Source organism: Colossoma macropomum, unplaced genomic scaffold, assembly GCF_904425465.1.
Source record: "Colossoma macropomum unplaced genomic scaffold, Colossoma_macropomum, whole genome shotgun sequence".
Lineage (NCBI taxonomy): Eukaryota > Metazoa > Chordata > Actinopteri > Characiformes > Serrasalmidae > Colossoma > Colossoma macropomum.
The window spans coordinates 4263051-4281709 of NW_023494802.1; the positions used below are offsets into that span (position 1 = coordinate 4263051).

The following is an 18659-nucleotide window of genomic DNA, read 5'->3' on the forward strand; positions in this document are numbered from 1 at the left end:
TACCAAACACCCATCCATTAAGTATTACAGTATCATAACCAGCTTAGTCACTTAATCCTCCATTCTATATGATTTTCTAAATACCTCATATAAACACATAAAGTTAAAGCTCAGTGATACGTTTATCTGAGCAGGAATTGCAAATGTAAGTTTATGTGGACAAAAGCGTTCCACATGATTAAACACTGTTGGGTTCTGTTTCAATAAAATAGGCTGGGCTCTCAGAGAAAAAGGTAATGAACTGTCACTGGGGTGGTATCCTCAAGAGTACATTTCAGTACCTTTAGTCATGGAACATAATTGTACCATAATCCACTGAAATGATATTTTCTAAGTTGTATTGACTCCACACAACTCGTCTCGTCTCCAGGCTTTTATTTTATTGTTCTGTTTTACAACATCAGGTTATGAAAAGATACATTTATGTACTTTTCACCTGGAAAAACCTATTTAAGGTGCACAATTGGACCTTAAAAGCACTGTTGTACCTTCGAGGATATATTACATTGTTTGTGCCTTGATGAACGAAAATTGTACCTGCACAGAACCTTTATTTCTAACAGTGTAGGAAGTAGAACCAGGACTGTTTTTTGTAAGTAAACGCTGAACATGCCAAAATAGGCAAAAAAGATCATCTCAATTAATGGTAGGTTAATCCGAAATTTCCTGATGAAGAGAAACAGCCTAACCTTACAACAGTATCAGCCAGCTAGATAGAGTGATTAATGATAGAGTCATAGTGGTGAGTAGAGGAGGCTAAAGACTGACCTGTTACTCACTTGCTGAATTAGTTATTCTGAGCACACTCTCTTATTCCGTCTCAACTCCACTCTTCTGTCTTCTTCTCTTCAAAGTTGTGACCGCAAGGCTGTGCTAGATGACTGGCTAAGCTAGCTCACCAGCTAGTCCTGCTGCACGTCTCTGATCAAACACTATTCTCAGATCTAATCATTACCACATATGTGCATTAAAAAGACCAACTGCAGGAGGGATTAGGGGGCGAAGGAGGGGGTTTACTGATGTCTTAATGGAGTTTGCTGCACATTGCTCTAGATTAATTCATGTTTAGCACAATAGGCCTGGACAGTCCAGCTAACAGGTCAGGCTACCGGCTGGAAAATCTCTCGGTTCTCTTGATGGGAAGTCTGAGCCTGGAGGGTCCCAATAGAAAAAACATGGGACCCACTGCGACTGGCCCAACTGCCCCTTTGGTAGTTGCGCCATTTCATCCTTTCTTTCCAGTGAGCACAAAGCGTAGTAAGTAAGGAGTGAGAAGGATGCAGTGTTGAGCACTTTACTCTACTGGGAGAGTGCGGTAGATCAGTATGGCTCATGTACAGTAATGGGAACTTGTTTAACTGAACCAAGTCTTTTCTGTTCACTGAAAAGCTAATAACTGGCAGCAAATGAGAAACAGGTTTCTGGCACCAGTTTCTAATATTGCCATTTATCTTCCAGCTGCTTTACCTTTTTCTTGGCTTTAAAAATTACAGCCACTACAGTGGAATCCATAGATCAAAAGATGGATGCCCACCCTGTAAAGCCTGACTGAAATTCATGTTGACGCTGTGCTGTGGAATTTTCTTTGAGTCGTCTCAACATAACGTGGAGATGTGAACTGACTGCTGTGTAATCTACGGGTGGATTCCTTTTAGTCTTGAGCCTGTGCTGTAACCTTTGGATGGGTATATTTTTAGAGGAAGGGTTCCTCTTACCTACTCTACCTTTTTATTTCCCATATTCCCATATATTTAAACTTTGAAGGTGTGGAAAAATAAGGACACAGTAAATACTGAAAAAAATAATATTATATTTAGTTTGCAGTAACAAGTACAAGCTATGCTCTAGTGGTCTGATGTCTATACCACCCAGCAGTACTGCTTCACATCAACAACAGCACCATATCGACCTATATAACACATTTAGACACCTACAATCACAGTCAAGTCATGTCAGTTTTATTCATATGTATCATCCCAAAGCAGCTTTATAATAATTTGTGTCCAGCCTCTCGGTGAGCCAGCTGGCAGGAAAAACTCCCTGAGATGTTAGAAGGAAGAAACATGGAAAGAAGATAAGCTAACTGCAGCAGTTCTTACATTCTTGAGTTAAATTCTTCTTGACAGACCAAAGTGTGTCAGGCTGTTTATTGCAGAGGCCTGCTGGTGGAAGCAGTGCTGATGGGTCGTGAGGGGAGGAACACAAATGCAGGAGGAAGTGTCTTCACTCTTAAACATAAAGGCTTTCATAAATGATTCTTGGCTTTCAAAGCGTTTCACATTACATACATCTAATTTAAAAAAGTACTGTAAGGTTCTGTAAGGAACCAAAAGTGGTTCACCTGTGGTGTCGCTCCAAAGAACCTTTTTAGGAGTGTAGACAAGGCCTGAAGATCAGAAGGGCCAGTAGGTGTGGGAGGCATGTTGGTATGAACGCAAATACTGCTGTAATGCTGTCAGTGACAAAGATTTGGTGTCACATGTAAGAGAAAAAATTAAATTAATTACTACTTCTACCACTGCAAATAAATAATAATAAAAATAATGATAATAATAATAATAATAGATTTTACAATCACACGTCTCTCTCTACCATCTCGCATTTATGGGACAAATTTATATAACAATATTTTCCACTATCCAGATGATAATTCTATGATGATATACATCATACTATTTGTTTACATTTTTATGGCCGTATGTGACCTGTGTATGTATATGGCATTTCGAACAGCATGATAGGTGAAGAGAGAAAGAGAGAGAGAGAGAGAGAGAGAGAGAGAGAGAGAGAGAGTAGCGCGTCACAGTTTGCTGTGACAGATGGTGCAGGAGATTCGGCCCATGAGCCATTATGCAAGAAGTGTGAATTTCAGCATGTCACAAGTAGCCCACATCTCCACCGCCACAACAACGGCAGCAGTTATCAGTGAAAGATGCGCGTGCATTTGTGTTTGCTTGTGTAATGGAGCAAACTAGTATATAGGCTTTTGGCTTAGTGTCTGTTTGGCTTAGAGTCTGATGAAAGTGCTACTACGTTCTGCACTGCTAACGTAGCCTCTGGGTCACTTGTTATGGAGCATGTTTATGATGGCACTTGTTACTTGCGATTGTCTCATATTTAAGATGTTTTAACTTTTGAATCAACAAAATCAACAAAATGTCAAAAAAAACCAAACAAACAAACAAAATTGACTATAACTGTAATAATGTAATATATTGAATTCATGCAGAAATAGTGTATATGTTTGAATGAAATCATTTCAGTGTATTGACTTTTTCAGTATACGGGCCACTGGAGGACTAAACGTTTCTAAATTTGTCACAAATGGGTGAAGTTTGTGTTTATGTACGAAAGTAGAGTTATGCTATAAGAGAGAATACTAAAAGAAAATGATAGATTGAGCCTAAAAAGGCAGTAACATCCAGTACTGTAATATAAGCCTGTGATATAGGAGGCATTTGGATGAAGGGCATGACTGGGAAGGAAGGAGTGCCTATATAGCAGGTGAGGTGGAGGTGTCTCCTGTTTCAAAGCGAAAGTTCCTTGTTTACACAACCACAGACGCAGCTACCATTCAAACCTGCCCCGAGCAGACTGCTCCTGCCAGCCATTCTCTAGACTAGCATATGATGACCTCAAACGTGTTGTTGCAACTTGTTGGGAAATATCTTCTTTTACAGTCTGTACATGCAAACACGACTGTTGATTTTTGAAGCCATCAAAGTGTGGTTTAAAGCAACAGCACTGACATGACGCGCTATTCTGGGTAAATGATTGGTCTCCGGTCCGCTTTCATCAGAGCAGACTTTGTCTGCATTGCACTTTGAGCTTTTTTTTTTTTCCACGATGGCTGATAAGATTTGGAGGAAGAGTTGGGAGTTCTTTGGGAACAGGAGCCCTTTCTTTAGAAGACGGGGTGTGGAGAAGAAGAGTGAGTGAGTAAGGCTTTTAATTAACATAGTCAGTAAGGTGTTGGTAGATTGAGCGGAGGTGCTCCTACCATATGTCATGGGTTTTCTAATGGCCTGCCAGAAAATCGCTGTGTCGTCAGAACGGAGTATACCTGATGGATTTGTCACATCATTTCTGACTGCTAGTCTGAATAATTGTTCTCGGCTTTGCATACGGTTTAATAATTTCTGACAGCTTTAATTTCAACAGCAAGGCGTTATGTTCTCTAAAGTAAGTTCTGTGATCTTATGTTGTGATGTAAACAGGTGAACACTTGTAAAAGGTTTTATGTAATGTTTTGACTCTATGAAAGGTACGGTTTTCTGCTTGGGTTGTCCTTGACTTTTCTCTCGGACTGTTTCCAGTTGACTTACTTCTTCATTTTCAGCAATACTGACTGATTGTGTTGTGAAATGCAGTTAGTTTTTCCCATTCTTCTCGCTGTTACCGTTTGGATTTCGTAAGGGAAAGCATGCAATATGCCAGTAGTTTGTTCTGCCGCATTAACCTTACTGCCTAGAGTCCAAGATTACTGTGCACTTTGGTGTACAGAGTGAGTTGCAGTCTTTTTTGTGTTTTATATTAATATTTAATGAATTGCTTTATCTGTGTTTTACAGTGTGGAGGGGGAAGTTCAGAGCAGTGAGCCGGCCCCTTCTCTGGACCGTGGGACGGGCTATGGCCCCCTGACCCACAGTTCCTCCATCAGCCCCGACACGTTCGACCCCTCGGGGTACGGCCAGACCGCCCAGCCCGGCCCTCAGCGTCCGCGGAGGCCCAAACTCCAGCACTCGCAGTCCATCCTCCGCAAACAAGCTGAAGAGGAGGCCATCAAACGCTCACGCTCACTGTCCGAGAGCTATGAGCTCTCCACTGATCTGCAGGACAAGCAGGTATAATTGAGAAAATAGATACATGGCATTTATTGGCTGTTAGCACACTGTGCTAATCAGAATCAGAAAGATTTCTGTGTATTTATGTATGTAGAGATGTATGTATATATGTATGTAAAGATGTATATATATATATATATATATATATATATATATATATATATATATATATATATATATATATGTATGGCATGTGCCCCAAAAGATGACAGCGAGAGCTGGCGGGAAGGCAGGGCCCGAACTCGAGTAAGGACAAAGCCCAGTGAGAACGGCGGGAAGAGGAGAACTGCGAGTGAGTGGGGGACGGCGCACAAATCTCGAGCCCTGTCTTATGGGTGCCCCCTCTGGTCCTGCAGCAAGATCACTTTAATTTGCCGTATGTCCGACCCAGGCGGCCGAGCTGCGGAGCGGGGGCAGTGACTGGGAGGCGGGGTTCGAGGACTCGGCGCTGTCCTGAACGCCCTCACGGTTCTCCTCTCCCTGCTGTCCGCGTACAGCTTTGTCCTCGCTCTGTGTTTAGGCCCTGCCTTTATGCTGACTCTCGCAGCCATCATCGGGGCCGGGGGACAGGCTTGTGCCACAATATGCAAACTAGGGATGCAAATTTTGGCAAATTCTTTTGACTAACAACCAACTGTCAATAGTCAGAGACTAATAGCTAACCAGCAAGCCTAAAATCAAAGTTGTGATGCATCAAAACACAAATTATAAAATGCATTTCTAGTTCTGAAATCTGATTGGCTGTGCCTCATGTAGCCACTCTAAAGTACTTGATATAAAATACTGTCCAACCTATTGCATATATGTTAATGATTGCATGACTAAAAACTAAAAAGTTTACAAACTGACTGCAATATACAAAGATGGGCTCCTGAAAGGCCTATATTCTAAATTTCTATAGGTATTTGGTACTTATCACTAGCCCACGATAAACCAAACATAAGTGCAATGGCCAGGTCAAGCTTTAGCTCAGCATACCTCAATAGCCCTCGAAAGATGTTGCTGTCCGTGTCCTTCTCTCTAACTTTGCACACACATGTGTGGCTTCCTCACACTGCCATGCATCACACTAGTGTCTCTGAGAACTTGGATGAAATAGTCTTCTGCCTTATTGTTTGTAGATGTTTGCTTTTGGTATGGTACAGCTACCGCCCTCTTTAAAAGTGTCCTCCCGCTATTTTTAGCTCTGCTTCCCTTTTTTAGTAGGCCTGTCAGGCAGAACCCTTTGCCTATTGCTCCCTCAAGCATACAACTCAAAAATGTTTCTCAACTTGAATGAAAACCTATTTAAACTGATGTTTATTGGAAATTAAATAAAAATAATGTGTTTTTAACCATTGTTCAAAGAATTGTTTATTTGTCGCTGTTTTAGTCAGTTACTCATTTTAGCCATAAAAATTGAGAGTGATTGTGTGCATGCATTTTCTAAAGCCACTTCGTCTTGTCGGTTCTCTCAGGTGGAGATGCTAGAGAGGAAATATGGCGGGCGTTTCATCAGCCGCCATGCCGCTCGCACCATTCAGACAGCGTTCCGCCAGTACCAAATGAACAAGAACTTTGAGCGTCTCAGGAGTTCCATGTCAGAGAACCGCATGTCGCGGAGGATCGTTCTGTCCAACATGAGGATGCAGTTTTCCTTTGAGGGACCTGAGAAAGTCCACAGTTCATTTTTCGAGGGCAAGCAGGTGTCTCTGACTGACGAGGGCGGTCAGATGGGACCCATGGTGCAGACCGAGAGTGGGGACATGGTCCCTGTGCACATTGCTGCACCTTCAGCCACGAACGACCTCAGCGATGCTATCACAGAGCTTGAGGATGCTTTCTCTAGACAGGTTAAATCATTGGCAGAATCTATTGATGATGCCCTGAATTGTCGGAGTTTGCATGAAGAGGAGGGCCGGCCAGAGCAGGTTCAGGACATGCAAGTGAAGTTGCCCTACCAGGTGAAACCTGTCCATGGCGCTGACCGACGCAAGCTTGATGAGATGATGGCTTCCTACAGCGATGTGACTCTCTTCATCGACGAGGAGGACCTTTCTCCCCCCATCCAGCTTACCCACCACTCAGCAGACCCGGCATCGAGCACCGAGTCCGACCAGCGTGCCCAATCCGTCAACTCCTCGCAGGAATACTGGCCCATAGACAATAAGGAGGACAAAGTGGACACAGACACCAGCTGCCGGAGCACCCCATCACTGGAGTGTCAGGAGCCGAGACTTCGTATGGACCACCTGCCGCTGCTAACCATCGAACCACCCAGTGACAGCTCGGCGGACATGAGTGACCGCTCCGAGATCGACTCGGTAAAGAGGCAGAATGTTTACGAGCGGACCGTGGCCGGACCACAGGCCAGTCCCAAACACACAGCACACGGTCTACCTCCTAGAGGGCCCTCCCTCTCACGGGATGAGGAGCCAATCAGGCACAGGCACCGGCAGCTGGAGAGCCACCTGGCCATCAACGGGAACCGACAGAGCAAGTCGGAATCAGACTTTTCTGACGGGGATAACGACAGCATCAACAGCACGTCAAACTCCACCGATACCATCAACTGCAGCTCAGAGTCATCGTCACGGGACAGTGTGAGGGAGCAGACGCTCAGCAAGCAGACGTACCACAAAGAGACACGCAACAGCTGGGACTCACCCGCCTTCAGCAATGACATCATCCGCAAACGGCACTACCGCATAGGCCTCAACCTTTTCAACAAGTATGTATTCAACTGCTGGGAAAGTCCTTAACTGAGGAATTGGGCTTAACATGCTCCTGAAGTAGATGCTGAGTTCATTTTATTTGGTTTATTTGTTGATTTAGCTGTTAATTGTACTTCACTTACCTTTAGTCTTTCCTAAAGCTGGCCTAATGCTTGTTGTTTCGATTTATTTAATAACTTAATAATTATTCAATCTAATGGGTGTCCTTAGTGGTAAGAAGCCACATTTTAGGCTCTGTCTGGAAGTCTTACTTTCTTTGTATTATAATCAGGAAAAAGTGAATAGAGGGTAAGAATTCTATATGCATATATTTTATATGCAGTGGCTAGATTAGCTGTAAATATATAAATATAAATATTGGTTGGTTGGAGTGTAACAATTAAAAAAAGAAGAGAGGCCTAATTCCATTGTTTATCCATGACAAACATACTAAAAACTAGTGCACTAAGAACAGTAAGTAAGTATTGACAAGTCTGTTAAACAAATATGCTCTTTGGTCAAACCTGCTCAGAACATTTTTTATATATATTTTTTCACATTTTAGAATAGAAATGATGAGGTCAAAGCAATAAAATCATTTGTATGGAACTACTCCATAAATATTGATCTTCTACCAAATAGGTAGGGGTGTAACAATTTACAAAATGTATTATTTGATTCTAAACCGAGACAACACTGAAAAAACATAAAATCCAAAATGTGGCATAACTTTTGCACAGGACAATTTATTCCTTTTTTTCCTAATATGTTAAATTCAGCAAAGAAACAGTAATTGTGGATTAAAATGCACAGAAGCGTGTTCCCTGTAGAGTATGTGTTCACTTATTTTCGGTTAGAAAATCAACAAAAACATGGAATTTGACCAGGGGCACCCAGACTTTTGCATTAGACTGTATACAGTGCCAGTTATTGTTATTGATTACATTTTTTTTATTTTTTATAAAAACAAACGCAATATTTTAAATTTAGCCAATAAATAGAAAATATGCACTACAATTTGTAATAAAAAAAGATTGTTTTCTGTTGAGGATGTGTTCAGAAAACTACAAAATATGTAACTGAACCATGTTGTTAAAGTTTTGCATGTGACTGTATATTTGAACTAGCTGTACTAACAGTAAACATAAGACAGTGTTTTCACTTTTTTTGTGTCCAAAACACAGACAGTGCATCGGTATGATTACTATACAAACATAATTCAAGTGCAGTATTTCAGTAATGTTTAACTTCGTAGAATCTAAGCTGTTTATGTTCACTCATCTCGGGGGGGATCCCCTGTAAGACCACACCATCATATGGAGTGGAGTTCTGGTTTATTTTTGTGGGGAAATTATCTTAACATCAGCATGCCCCCCTCCCACAATATGACTTATGCACAATAGAAGTCTGCCTTAGGTGCTGACTCTGTCCTGTTCTTTATTAGCCTTAGTCTCCAGCCTGTCAGGGCAGAGAATTTGATATTAGAGTAGGGTACTGTGCAAAAGTAAAGAAAGACCACCTGTCATTTATTTAATTTCCAGTCAAAACAGCCAATAAGTACAAATGATTAATTTTCAGGAGATATTTCTGAGGACATTATATGAAAGATAATCCACTTGCATGAGGAAGGAGAAAGTCAAAGGAAAGTAAGTGAAAAAGCAGGAGTTTCCAAAACTGGAGTTCAAAAAATGATTAAAAGCTAAAGAGAAAACTGGACTCTTAACAACCACCTGGAAGACTTGGTAGACACCAAAACTGTCCCCATTAGATAAACAGCACTTAAAGCTTTCAGCTTTGAGAGTGAGGAGAAAATCAAGCTGCTTCAGATCTGAAAACATCCACAGATGATTCTGTCCATCCTTCCACTGTGAGAAGACAACTCAGCGCTATGGGTCTGAAAGGATGTGTAGCTGTCAAGAAGCCTCACTGAGAAAAGAAGACAGACACATCAAAAAAGAAGCTAAAAATGGACTGAAAACCTCAGAGTCCAGACCTCAACATCACTGATTATGTTTGGGATTACTTGCAAGCAGAACTTCTAAGATTGAGCTTTAGAGGTGTGGAAAAACATCCCTGCAGACTTCTTTAAAACTGAAACCAAGTCTCCTGAAAAGAATGGAAGCTGTAATAAAGGCAAAGAATGGACAGTAAGTACTGAAAAGATTAAAATTAATTGCTGCTTCGACTGGAAATTAAATAAAAGAAGGGCTGTCTCTGACTTCTGCACAGTACTGTACTACACAGGTTCTGTTGATGCTTCCTCAAAGTTTTATTTTGGCACTCCTGTTGTTTTGATTTCTTTTGAATGTTATTTAATGTGTGTCCTTTGAGGAGAGAACCTACATTTTAGGTTCCATCTTACTAAGCATCTTACTTTCTTCATCTTATGTTCTCATCAAGAAAATGTAAATGCACACACGTATTGCCGAGGTGTCTCAAAGGTTGTCACATAGAGTGGAAGGGGTGAGGTGGAGTGAGCAGACTTCAGGGTTGACATTCAGCTGTTGATGATCCACTTTCAGAAAGCCAGAGAAAGGAATTCAGTACCTGACTGAGAGGGGGTTCGTTCCGGACACACCTGTGGGAGTGGCACACTTTCTGCTTCAGAGGAAGGGGCTGAGCCGGCAGATGATTGGCGAGTTCCTGGGGAACCGACAGAAACAGTTCAACAGGGATGTTCTAGAGTGAGTTTTTACCTTCTTCTTTGTAAAAGTAATGTAATCTGCACTTACAGGAGTTATCTGGATTTCCTATTTTGATATTGTCTGATATGATATCAAATATATAAGTGTGTGCTACTGTTCTAGGTTTGGCTCATTTTCTGTGATATATGGGCTTGTTTACCATCGTCACCACTGAAGGTGTGAATGGTTCTGAGCTCTGAGACTTTTCCTGAGGCGTTTCCACAGAAAACCCAAAAACCGCGCTCAGCACAGTTTTCTTGACACGGTTAGCTAACTGTGCTCAGGGCCACAAAACCATTTGGTGGGATGACCCTGCTAGACAAAACAGCCCAGACCAGCATGGCTGGTCACCAGTAAAACCAGTGTGTGGTGTGTTGTGTTTTGGATGCTGTTATGCTGGTCGAGCTTGACCATGCTGGGTGACCAGCTGAACAGCTCCAGACCAGCACTAGACTAGCTTAGACTGGCAGAGAATTCATGCTGGCCTGTCCTGGTTGTTTCAGCAGGGACTTAATGATGTAGCTCTTTGCCACCTCATCAACCGAAAACAGTCAAATAAGTTCACTTTGCATACACAGTTGCCAAGTAAATGAAGAAGTGCATGTTTCCATCCTTTATTTAATAAATATCAAGCCATCAGTTTAATGACAATTATTAAATGTTAGTAGGAGGAAGGAGCTGGCTAGCATTGGCTTAGCATTGACTGATGTGAGTTTAGATGCTAATATAATCTGAGGAAGTTGAGCAGCAGGTGTTGGAGTGACAGAAAGCTGAAATTGAACCTGCTAGCTACGCTAATGCTATCCTATTCTCGTGCACTCCTAGTTAGCTTAGCTATTGAGCTACAGATCCAAACAGTGCCACACAGTACAGTGCAGGTTTGTTTCCAGCTAAGTGGTGCTCAAATGATACAGAGGATAAAAGGCTCAATACAGCTGTGGGAACTTGTCTCTACAGTGGAAAAAAGGCTGTGGAAAGTTTTTCACCCCAATTTTTGATGCGATTTACACTGTACATCACTCCCATTGAACAGTGGATGAAAAGTGAATGTTACCACATGAAAAAGCAAAATTTAGCTTTGTGGCAAACAATAAATGATAAAGTCTGCATTTGGCAGATGTATAAGCTTGTAGAAGCAAACACAGGCAAAAAAAATCAGCTTGAGTGATAAATACAACTTATCGGCCCTCATCTGTCCCATACAACAATGGGAAAGGACCACCATAGCATCCGTACTGAAAAAGGGTTTCTTCAGCTCAGCAATGACACTGATATGGTAGTGCTGGGCTGCTAAGAGGCACAGCAGCATTGAGTTTGTAAAGACTGTGTACAGCATGTTTCACAAAGTTCTTCAACAGAGTTGATGGCAAATTAGATGTATTTACTGGAGATGAATTGGCTCGCTGCCTTTAAAATCTTAATCCCCACACAAGCGCCTACGGTTTCCTCATTATAGTGTCTTTCCAGATAATATCAATTAGGGCAGTGTCTGTGAAAGCAGTCTACATCATGTCCTCTGAGTATTTGCTGCTTGTCTGTACAGATTCCCTCTTCATCAACTCAAGCAGTGTCTGGCTAATTAAGTCCAACCTACTCTGGAAATGAATTCATCTCCTGAGCTGGCAGCTGTTCACACGTTTCCATGCTACATAGATTTCACACACAGCCATTAGTCATTCATCAGCGGATACCTTAGTGAACCAGAGTAGTCCCTGCAGAAATCATCTGGAGGACAAAAACGTCAAGGGACACTTGATCAAGCTGTAGATTTTTTACTTTTCTCCACAGCTGAGATTTTTCTTTTCACTTTTACTTTTTAAACTTCACTTGAAATCTTGCATTGGCTATTGTTTAGTGTGCTATTGCAGTTAAAAGGTGAAAGTGAGCTCTGCTGATTGAAATGTTGTTGATTTGCATGCTGTTTTTTCAGCTGCGTGGTGGATGAGATGGACTTCTCAGGGATGGAACTGGACGAAGCTCTCAGGAAATTCCAGGCACACATCAGGGTCCAAGGAGAGGCCCAGAAGGTCGAGCGCTTAATCGAGGCTTTCAGGTGAGGGGACGCCCTACTCCGCCGAGCCTCCATTTCCTCAAACCTCTATTGCAAAACAGGTTTTGTAGCGTTGCAGGGATGTTCATGCGAGAGAATTTAATTAGTAAAAAGTAAACCTAGCTTTAAATAGCTTTATATAGCTTTATGTACAGCTTGTATACCAGCTAGCTAGTATTGGTGGATGATATGGCAAAGTTATCATGATACTTCAAGATGTTACAGTATTGTATTTCCTTGATGTCCTAAGTCCGGAGTCTGAATCGAGTATCGAGTCAGTCAACTGAGACTCGAGTCACAAGTCACTGTACTGATATGACATGGTCTAGATATGTAGTAAAATACTAAAGATGTTCCGCCCCCATTTTTCTCATCAGCCAACGCTACTGCATCTGCAACCCAGGAGTGGTGCGGCAGTTCCGAAACCCAGACACCATCTTCATCCTGGCCTTTGCCATCATCCTCCTCAACACAGACATGTACAGCCCCAATGTTAAGCCAGAGCGCAAGATGAAACTTGAAGACTTTGTCAAGAACCTTAGAGGTGAGCAAGAGAATGGAAGCATTTCTTCAAACATGGGCAGTTTTGGCTGTTCATATTTTTAGAAAAACAGTGAAAATGTCACGGTCAAATGTCATACCACAGCACAATGTTGCAAAAAGAACACATTGTGGTAAAGACTTTTTCTGTTTTTGAGTATAACTAATCTAATGCATTTGAAATCAGTTATGGGACATAAATAAAACTGATATTTTGACCCAGAATATGCTTCATAAATTACAGTGCATTATATTTAGCAACTACTTTGTGTTTGAAAATATGCTAAGGCAGTAATAAACTGTTTTTTTGCAAAACTTTACCAAAAGGCAGCATTTATAAGGCTATATAAGCCTTTCATGACAACTGACATAAACTTGTATACATATATTTATAAAGACTTATTCCAATAAGTGTCAATCATTCCAGTACTTGCTGAGGTGAAATGACATCAAAATGACAACTGACATGGAATAAGCCTTTATGTTTGTGAAGTTTAATGCCAGTTCTCATGAAAGGCCTATGTACATGTCGTGTAGCTTTGTGCTGCCCTATTTTCAATGCTAAAAATGTGAGCATACACTCACTGAACACTGTATTAGGAACACCTCAGTGTCACTGCAGTGCTGAGAATGATCCACCGCCCAAATAATACTTGCTCTGTGGTGGTCCTATGGGGTCCTGACCATTGATGAATGGGATAAAAAGTGGCTAACTAAGCATGCAGAGATACAGAAGGACTGCAGTCTGTAATTATAGAACTGCAAAGTGCTCCTATATGCTAAGTGGGGCTGATAAAATGGAAAATGAGAGTGGATTCAAGGTGGTGTTCCTAATAAAGTGCTCAGTGAGTGAATATTCAAAATTCCACTGCCAGGACCTGTAGCTCCAGAAACACCCTCATAGGTTTCACATTTGTTGAAGTCATTAAAAGCTCTTTTGTAAAGGTCAAAAGATCAGCTTCATTTTAATCATTCAGTGTTCCTAGGTTATTAGGGATGTTCATTGAGGGAATTCTGAATGATTCGGCCAATTTAAGGACAAGATTAAAGAAACGTTGTGGAATAAAGAAGTTACGCTTATTGTTTCACTTAGAAACTTTGTTGCATGTTGTCAAATTAATAGAAATAATCTACACACCTATCTTCCTTACTCTGTATGTGCACCTTTTAGGGGTTGACGATGGTGAGGACATCCCTCGTGAGATGCTGATTGGCATCTATGAGCGTATTCGTCAGAAGGAGCTAAAGACTAATGAAGACCATGTGTCTCAGGTTCAGAAGGTGGAGAAGCTCATTGTGGGAAAGAAGCCGGTAAGTGCTGTAAAAATACAGTCAGACTTCATTTCACTTCATCCACAGTTCTGCTTTCATTCCGGAATCCTACTTGAATGGTCCTCATAAACTTGTGAATTTCCAAGTTTACAATAAGGAAGTTGCTGTTGAATGTCTGAAACAGTTGTAAATACAAGAGGTAAACTTGGGCAAGTTCCATGTTATCTGAGTTTATGACTTATATTGCCAGCCAGAATATTGTCTGAATATTGTGTACTTGAATACAGGAGTCCAAGCTGGTAAACAGTGCACCAATGGTACTTATCATGACCCTTCAGTGTCTATTAAATTGTAACATTAAATGGGAATTTGACAGATTTTTCAAAATTTCAGCATAATTTAGTTATTGAGATATAAACAAAATCATTCAGTGTGATTTGGTGTGAAATGGTTCATTGTAGAGAAACTTATTGACTCTTACTACTGATTTCTTTACAGTGGTGGTGATAGGAACCAGTGGTTGTGATGTCTACTACACAAATGTAGCCATTTTATTTACTATCCAGTGAATCTACACAAATCGTTTTACCTCACAACGTCTTGCATGTATTTCTTCGCCAAAAAAATTATTGTAAAAATGTTTTTGGCCAAAAATGTGCCTTAAAACTATCAAACACAATGTCTCAGGCATCAGGTAGTGTATTCATATCATAACCATTTCATGTAATAACTTTTAGTGATGGAACTTTTAGAGGCATTAAACATTTCAGATGTCTGGTTCCTATTACCACCACTGTTTCTGGTTTCTCCAGAACGGCATATTTCACAACAAACCACTATAAATGATTTTGTTTACATCAATTAATTATACAGAAATTTTGAAAAATCCATAGAATTCTCCTTTGGTCCATCTCCGTCATTGGTCCATCTATGTGAATATAAGTATAGTTCATTTGACAAAACTGACTGCTGACAGAACAATAATTCCCAATTGTTAACAACAAATTAAAGATGGTCTCACTTGTTTAGCCCAAAAACAGGACCTGATTCCTTTACATTATATAAAACAGTAAATGACCCATAAATATCAGTAAAAACATCTTGATTCAGACACTGAATGTTTCACCTTTTGAAGAATGGTTTCCACAAGATTTGATTCTGTTTAGTATTGAACTAAAAAGATGCTAAAAAGATTTAATTGATCTTGTCCAGTATGTTCTGCATCAGTGACTGTTCAGGGCCTAATAAAGCCCTTGCCTCGATCACTGTGAGATTCAGGGATTAACATAATCTAATATGCCACTGTATAAATGACTGATAAAACAGATAAACAATCAAATTGTCATACATAATAAAAGCTGAGTTTTGAATACGAGTCTTTGTTGTGCACCTTCATTTCTGAAAGTGTGTTTATAATTTTACGAACATAATTTCTCTTCTTGTTTTTCAGATTGGTTCTCTTCATCATGGTTTGGGTTGTGTAAGTTTACTCTAGTGTCTTCCACTTACTGTGTATGTTGCATGATATGAGTTACAAATTTTACACACATGCAAAACTATTTTGTTGCTGTAAAAAATAGCATGGCCTTTGGAAGGGAACCTATTTCTAAATTCCAGTCATTTATAATGAAACAGAAACTGAAAGGAAAACATCTGTGAATCTGGCACAATGTCTAGTAAATGTCATTTCTCTGAAATGGTAACTTCATAGAAGAAGGAGAAAACTCTTAACTTCAGTGTACAAACCTCATTTCCAAGAAAAGGTGGGACAGCATGTGAAATCACAACAGAAAGCAGTGGTTAGTAAATGACTCTGTATGACCTGTATTAAATTGAAAACAGTTCAAAAACATATTTGACAGTTTATCTTATGAACTTTGTTGCTTTTTTTAAACATACACTCATTCCAAATTATGCCTGCAGCATGATCCAAAAAAGCTGGGACAAATTTTGTCTACCACTGCATTACATCACCTTTCCTTTTAACAGCACATAATTTGGGGGCTGAAGACAAAAAGTGATCCAGTTTTGAAAGTTTGTTCTGTTGTACAGCTTTAAGTCTGTTGTGGGTCTTCTGTTGCGCAATCGTACGAAACTTTTGTTATATTTTGCGCTTCATAATGAAGGTGTTCTAAAATGTTGCCTTCACAGATGTGCAAATTACCCACTATACAGCCTCATATAGATAGACTGATTTTTCAACTTTACCCTGGTAACAATCTGCATGGTCTTTTTTTCTTCTTTTACCTGGAGAACACAGAGGTCATTATTTCCATAAACAGTCTGAAAAGTTGACTTGACTGACCACAATACACGTTTCTGCTGTCCACTTTAGCTGAGTCGGTGGCAGTTGATTGCAAGCTTCAATTTCAGAATGAGCAAATATTTACAAAGAACAATGAAGTTAAAAAGGTAACACATTAAATATATTGTCTTTGTACAGTTTAATCTTAAAAAAAGTCCACAGTGGATTTACAAATTACAATTTTTTATACTGTCCCAACTTTTTTGGAAGTGAGGTGTGTATGTCAATGTAATATTTCATTCCTAGACTTTTGGACTTTTTCTTTTGGTCCTTTTGTCAGGAAATGTTCACAAAATGTAAAGCAGACCTGACATTAAAAATTAATAAATAAATAAATACGTAGGCTAAAACAGATCTGATATAACTGCAGTGATATTTAGACATGCTGTTTCCAAAATAATACGTTTATCCTTTTCCCACAAGGTTGTATGGCTGCACAGTCAGCCTAGCTCTGCTATCTCTGGAAAGAGTCAATAACAATAAATTCCAAGTTTGCAGTGTGTTGCCTTGTTTACAGAGCGGAAGCTGACTTAAGCACGTTGCAGCCTCTGAGGTCATTTGGCTTTTAGTCTCTGCAGTAATCTCGGATAAGGCACCTATTACTGACCACCCACAGGTCTTACGCACTGCCCCCAGATGTGTTTGCCGAGTTCATTATTTACATTATTTGAGTCAAGCAGATAAGCATACAAGCATGTAATCTTCTGAATAAGGTTTTAAAGGGGAACGTTTCTCACAGTAAATTAAAAATTAAGTAGATCAGAAACAATACAGGCCTCTTGAGGCTTGTAACATAAGATTTATTATACATAATGCTTATATTGTGTGGATGATTTCATATATAATACTTATGGTACATGTTATCACTGCATTCATATAAATAATTATAGAATACGTACAGTAGTATGCAAACTTTTGAACACCCCCAGTCAACCAGGGTCTGAATTGAACACACTAAATTGCCCGTGTGTGTGTGTGTGTGTGTTTGTGTATGTGTGGATGTATATGTCTGTGTGACTGCCTTGCGATGGACTGGCAACCTGTTCAGGTTGTATCCTGCCTTCTGCCCAGTGACCACTGGGATAGGCTCCAGCTCCCTATTGCAATGTTTGTGTAATTGGAGAAAATGGAGATACAAGGAGAGAACAACAGTGTATATAATGCATATGAAACATTTTTACAACATATAAGTACATACAAATATAATATATTTGAATTACATATGGGATATATTATTAATACATATATGTACTTACATAGTTTATACTTAATACATATGGAACATATGCATGTAGGTGCTTATACAGTGTATATGTAATATGGGACATACATATGACCTCACATCTTAACATTCTCTGTATATGTTTGTGAACTGTAGGTGCTGTCCCTGCCCCATCGCAGGCTAGTGTGTTATTGCCGTCTGTTTGAAGTACCAGATCCCAACAAGCTGCAGAAACTCGGCTTGCATCAGCGGGAGATCTTCCTATTTAATGACCTCTTGGTGGTGAGAACCGCTCTGTAAACCCTTCACAACAACACACACAACAACCCTTCATCTGAAGAACACTCTGCAAAGAAAAGAACGAACTGAATTGAATTGATTGATTCATATGAATGTGTATATAATTTCTACATGAGAAAATTATATCACATCAATGGAATTTTGTCTTTCAATTTACTTATGTTTAACAATGATTGTTGATTGACTGATTATAATATATTTTATTCATATGGAAAGTATGTACACACTTGAATGAAGTACACTCAGTGTGTCATTTTTTCCAGTGTAAACAAGACCCCAGGCGGACTATAGATAGACTACAGTTGCACTGGAATGCTGCAGAGCTTTGGCAAGGTCCACTCAGCTCACTCTTTTCTGGTCTTATTTGGATTTGTAGGTAACTAAAATCTTCCAGAAGAAGAAAAACTCAGTGACGTACAGCTTCAGGCAGTCCTTCTCCCTGTACGGAATGCAAGTGCTGCTGTTTGAGAACCAATGTGAGTAACATTAGCCTTTATGGTGGAGAAGAATTTGTTTAAATCTTTAAATGCAAAGCATTACAACTTAGTTGTGTGCACATATGCGACATAATATAAGCCAATGTAATGGTAGCATAACCTGCGTTTCCTTCTTTCTCACTTTCCTTCTTGTTGGCAAGCTTTGTTGGATCATTTTTATATTTTTTATAAAGGTTATCTTACATGCATGGCAATAATAACAACAACACCGACCTCAACAGTGGCAGCAATGAAATAAATGCGTAGTAACGG

The 18659-nt window shown here is 40.0% G+C and overlaps 1 protein-coding gene across 9 annotated transcripts in view; it reads left to right on the top strand.

Moving 5' to 3' along the window:
• The window catches only part of iqsec1a (IQ motif and Sec7 domain ArfGEF 1a), a 91050-nt gene that overhangs the window by 56686 nt on the left and 15705 nt on the right, over positions 1-18659 (top strand). For 3 of the 9 annotated variants that reach the window (XM_036591648.1, XM_036591656.1, XM_036591654.1), the window contains exons 1-10: positions 3811-3935; positions 4571-4844; positions 6302-7554; positions 10060-10221; positions 12152-12274; positions 12649-12815; positions 13983-14122; positions 15534-15563; positions 17767-17892; positions 18287-18386. In XM_036591648.1, the coding sequence (XP_036447541.1) occupies positions 3847-3935; positions 4571-4844; positions 6302-7554; positions 10060-10221; positions 12152-12274; positions 12649-12815; positions 13983-14122; positions 15534-15563; positions 17767-17892; positions 18287-18386 (2464 nt within the window). In that variant the 5' untranslated portion in view covers positions 3811-3846. The other 6 variants (XM_036591652.1, XM_036591653.1, XM_036591649.1 and 3 more) reach the window with 4 other exon arrangements.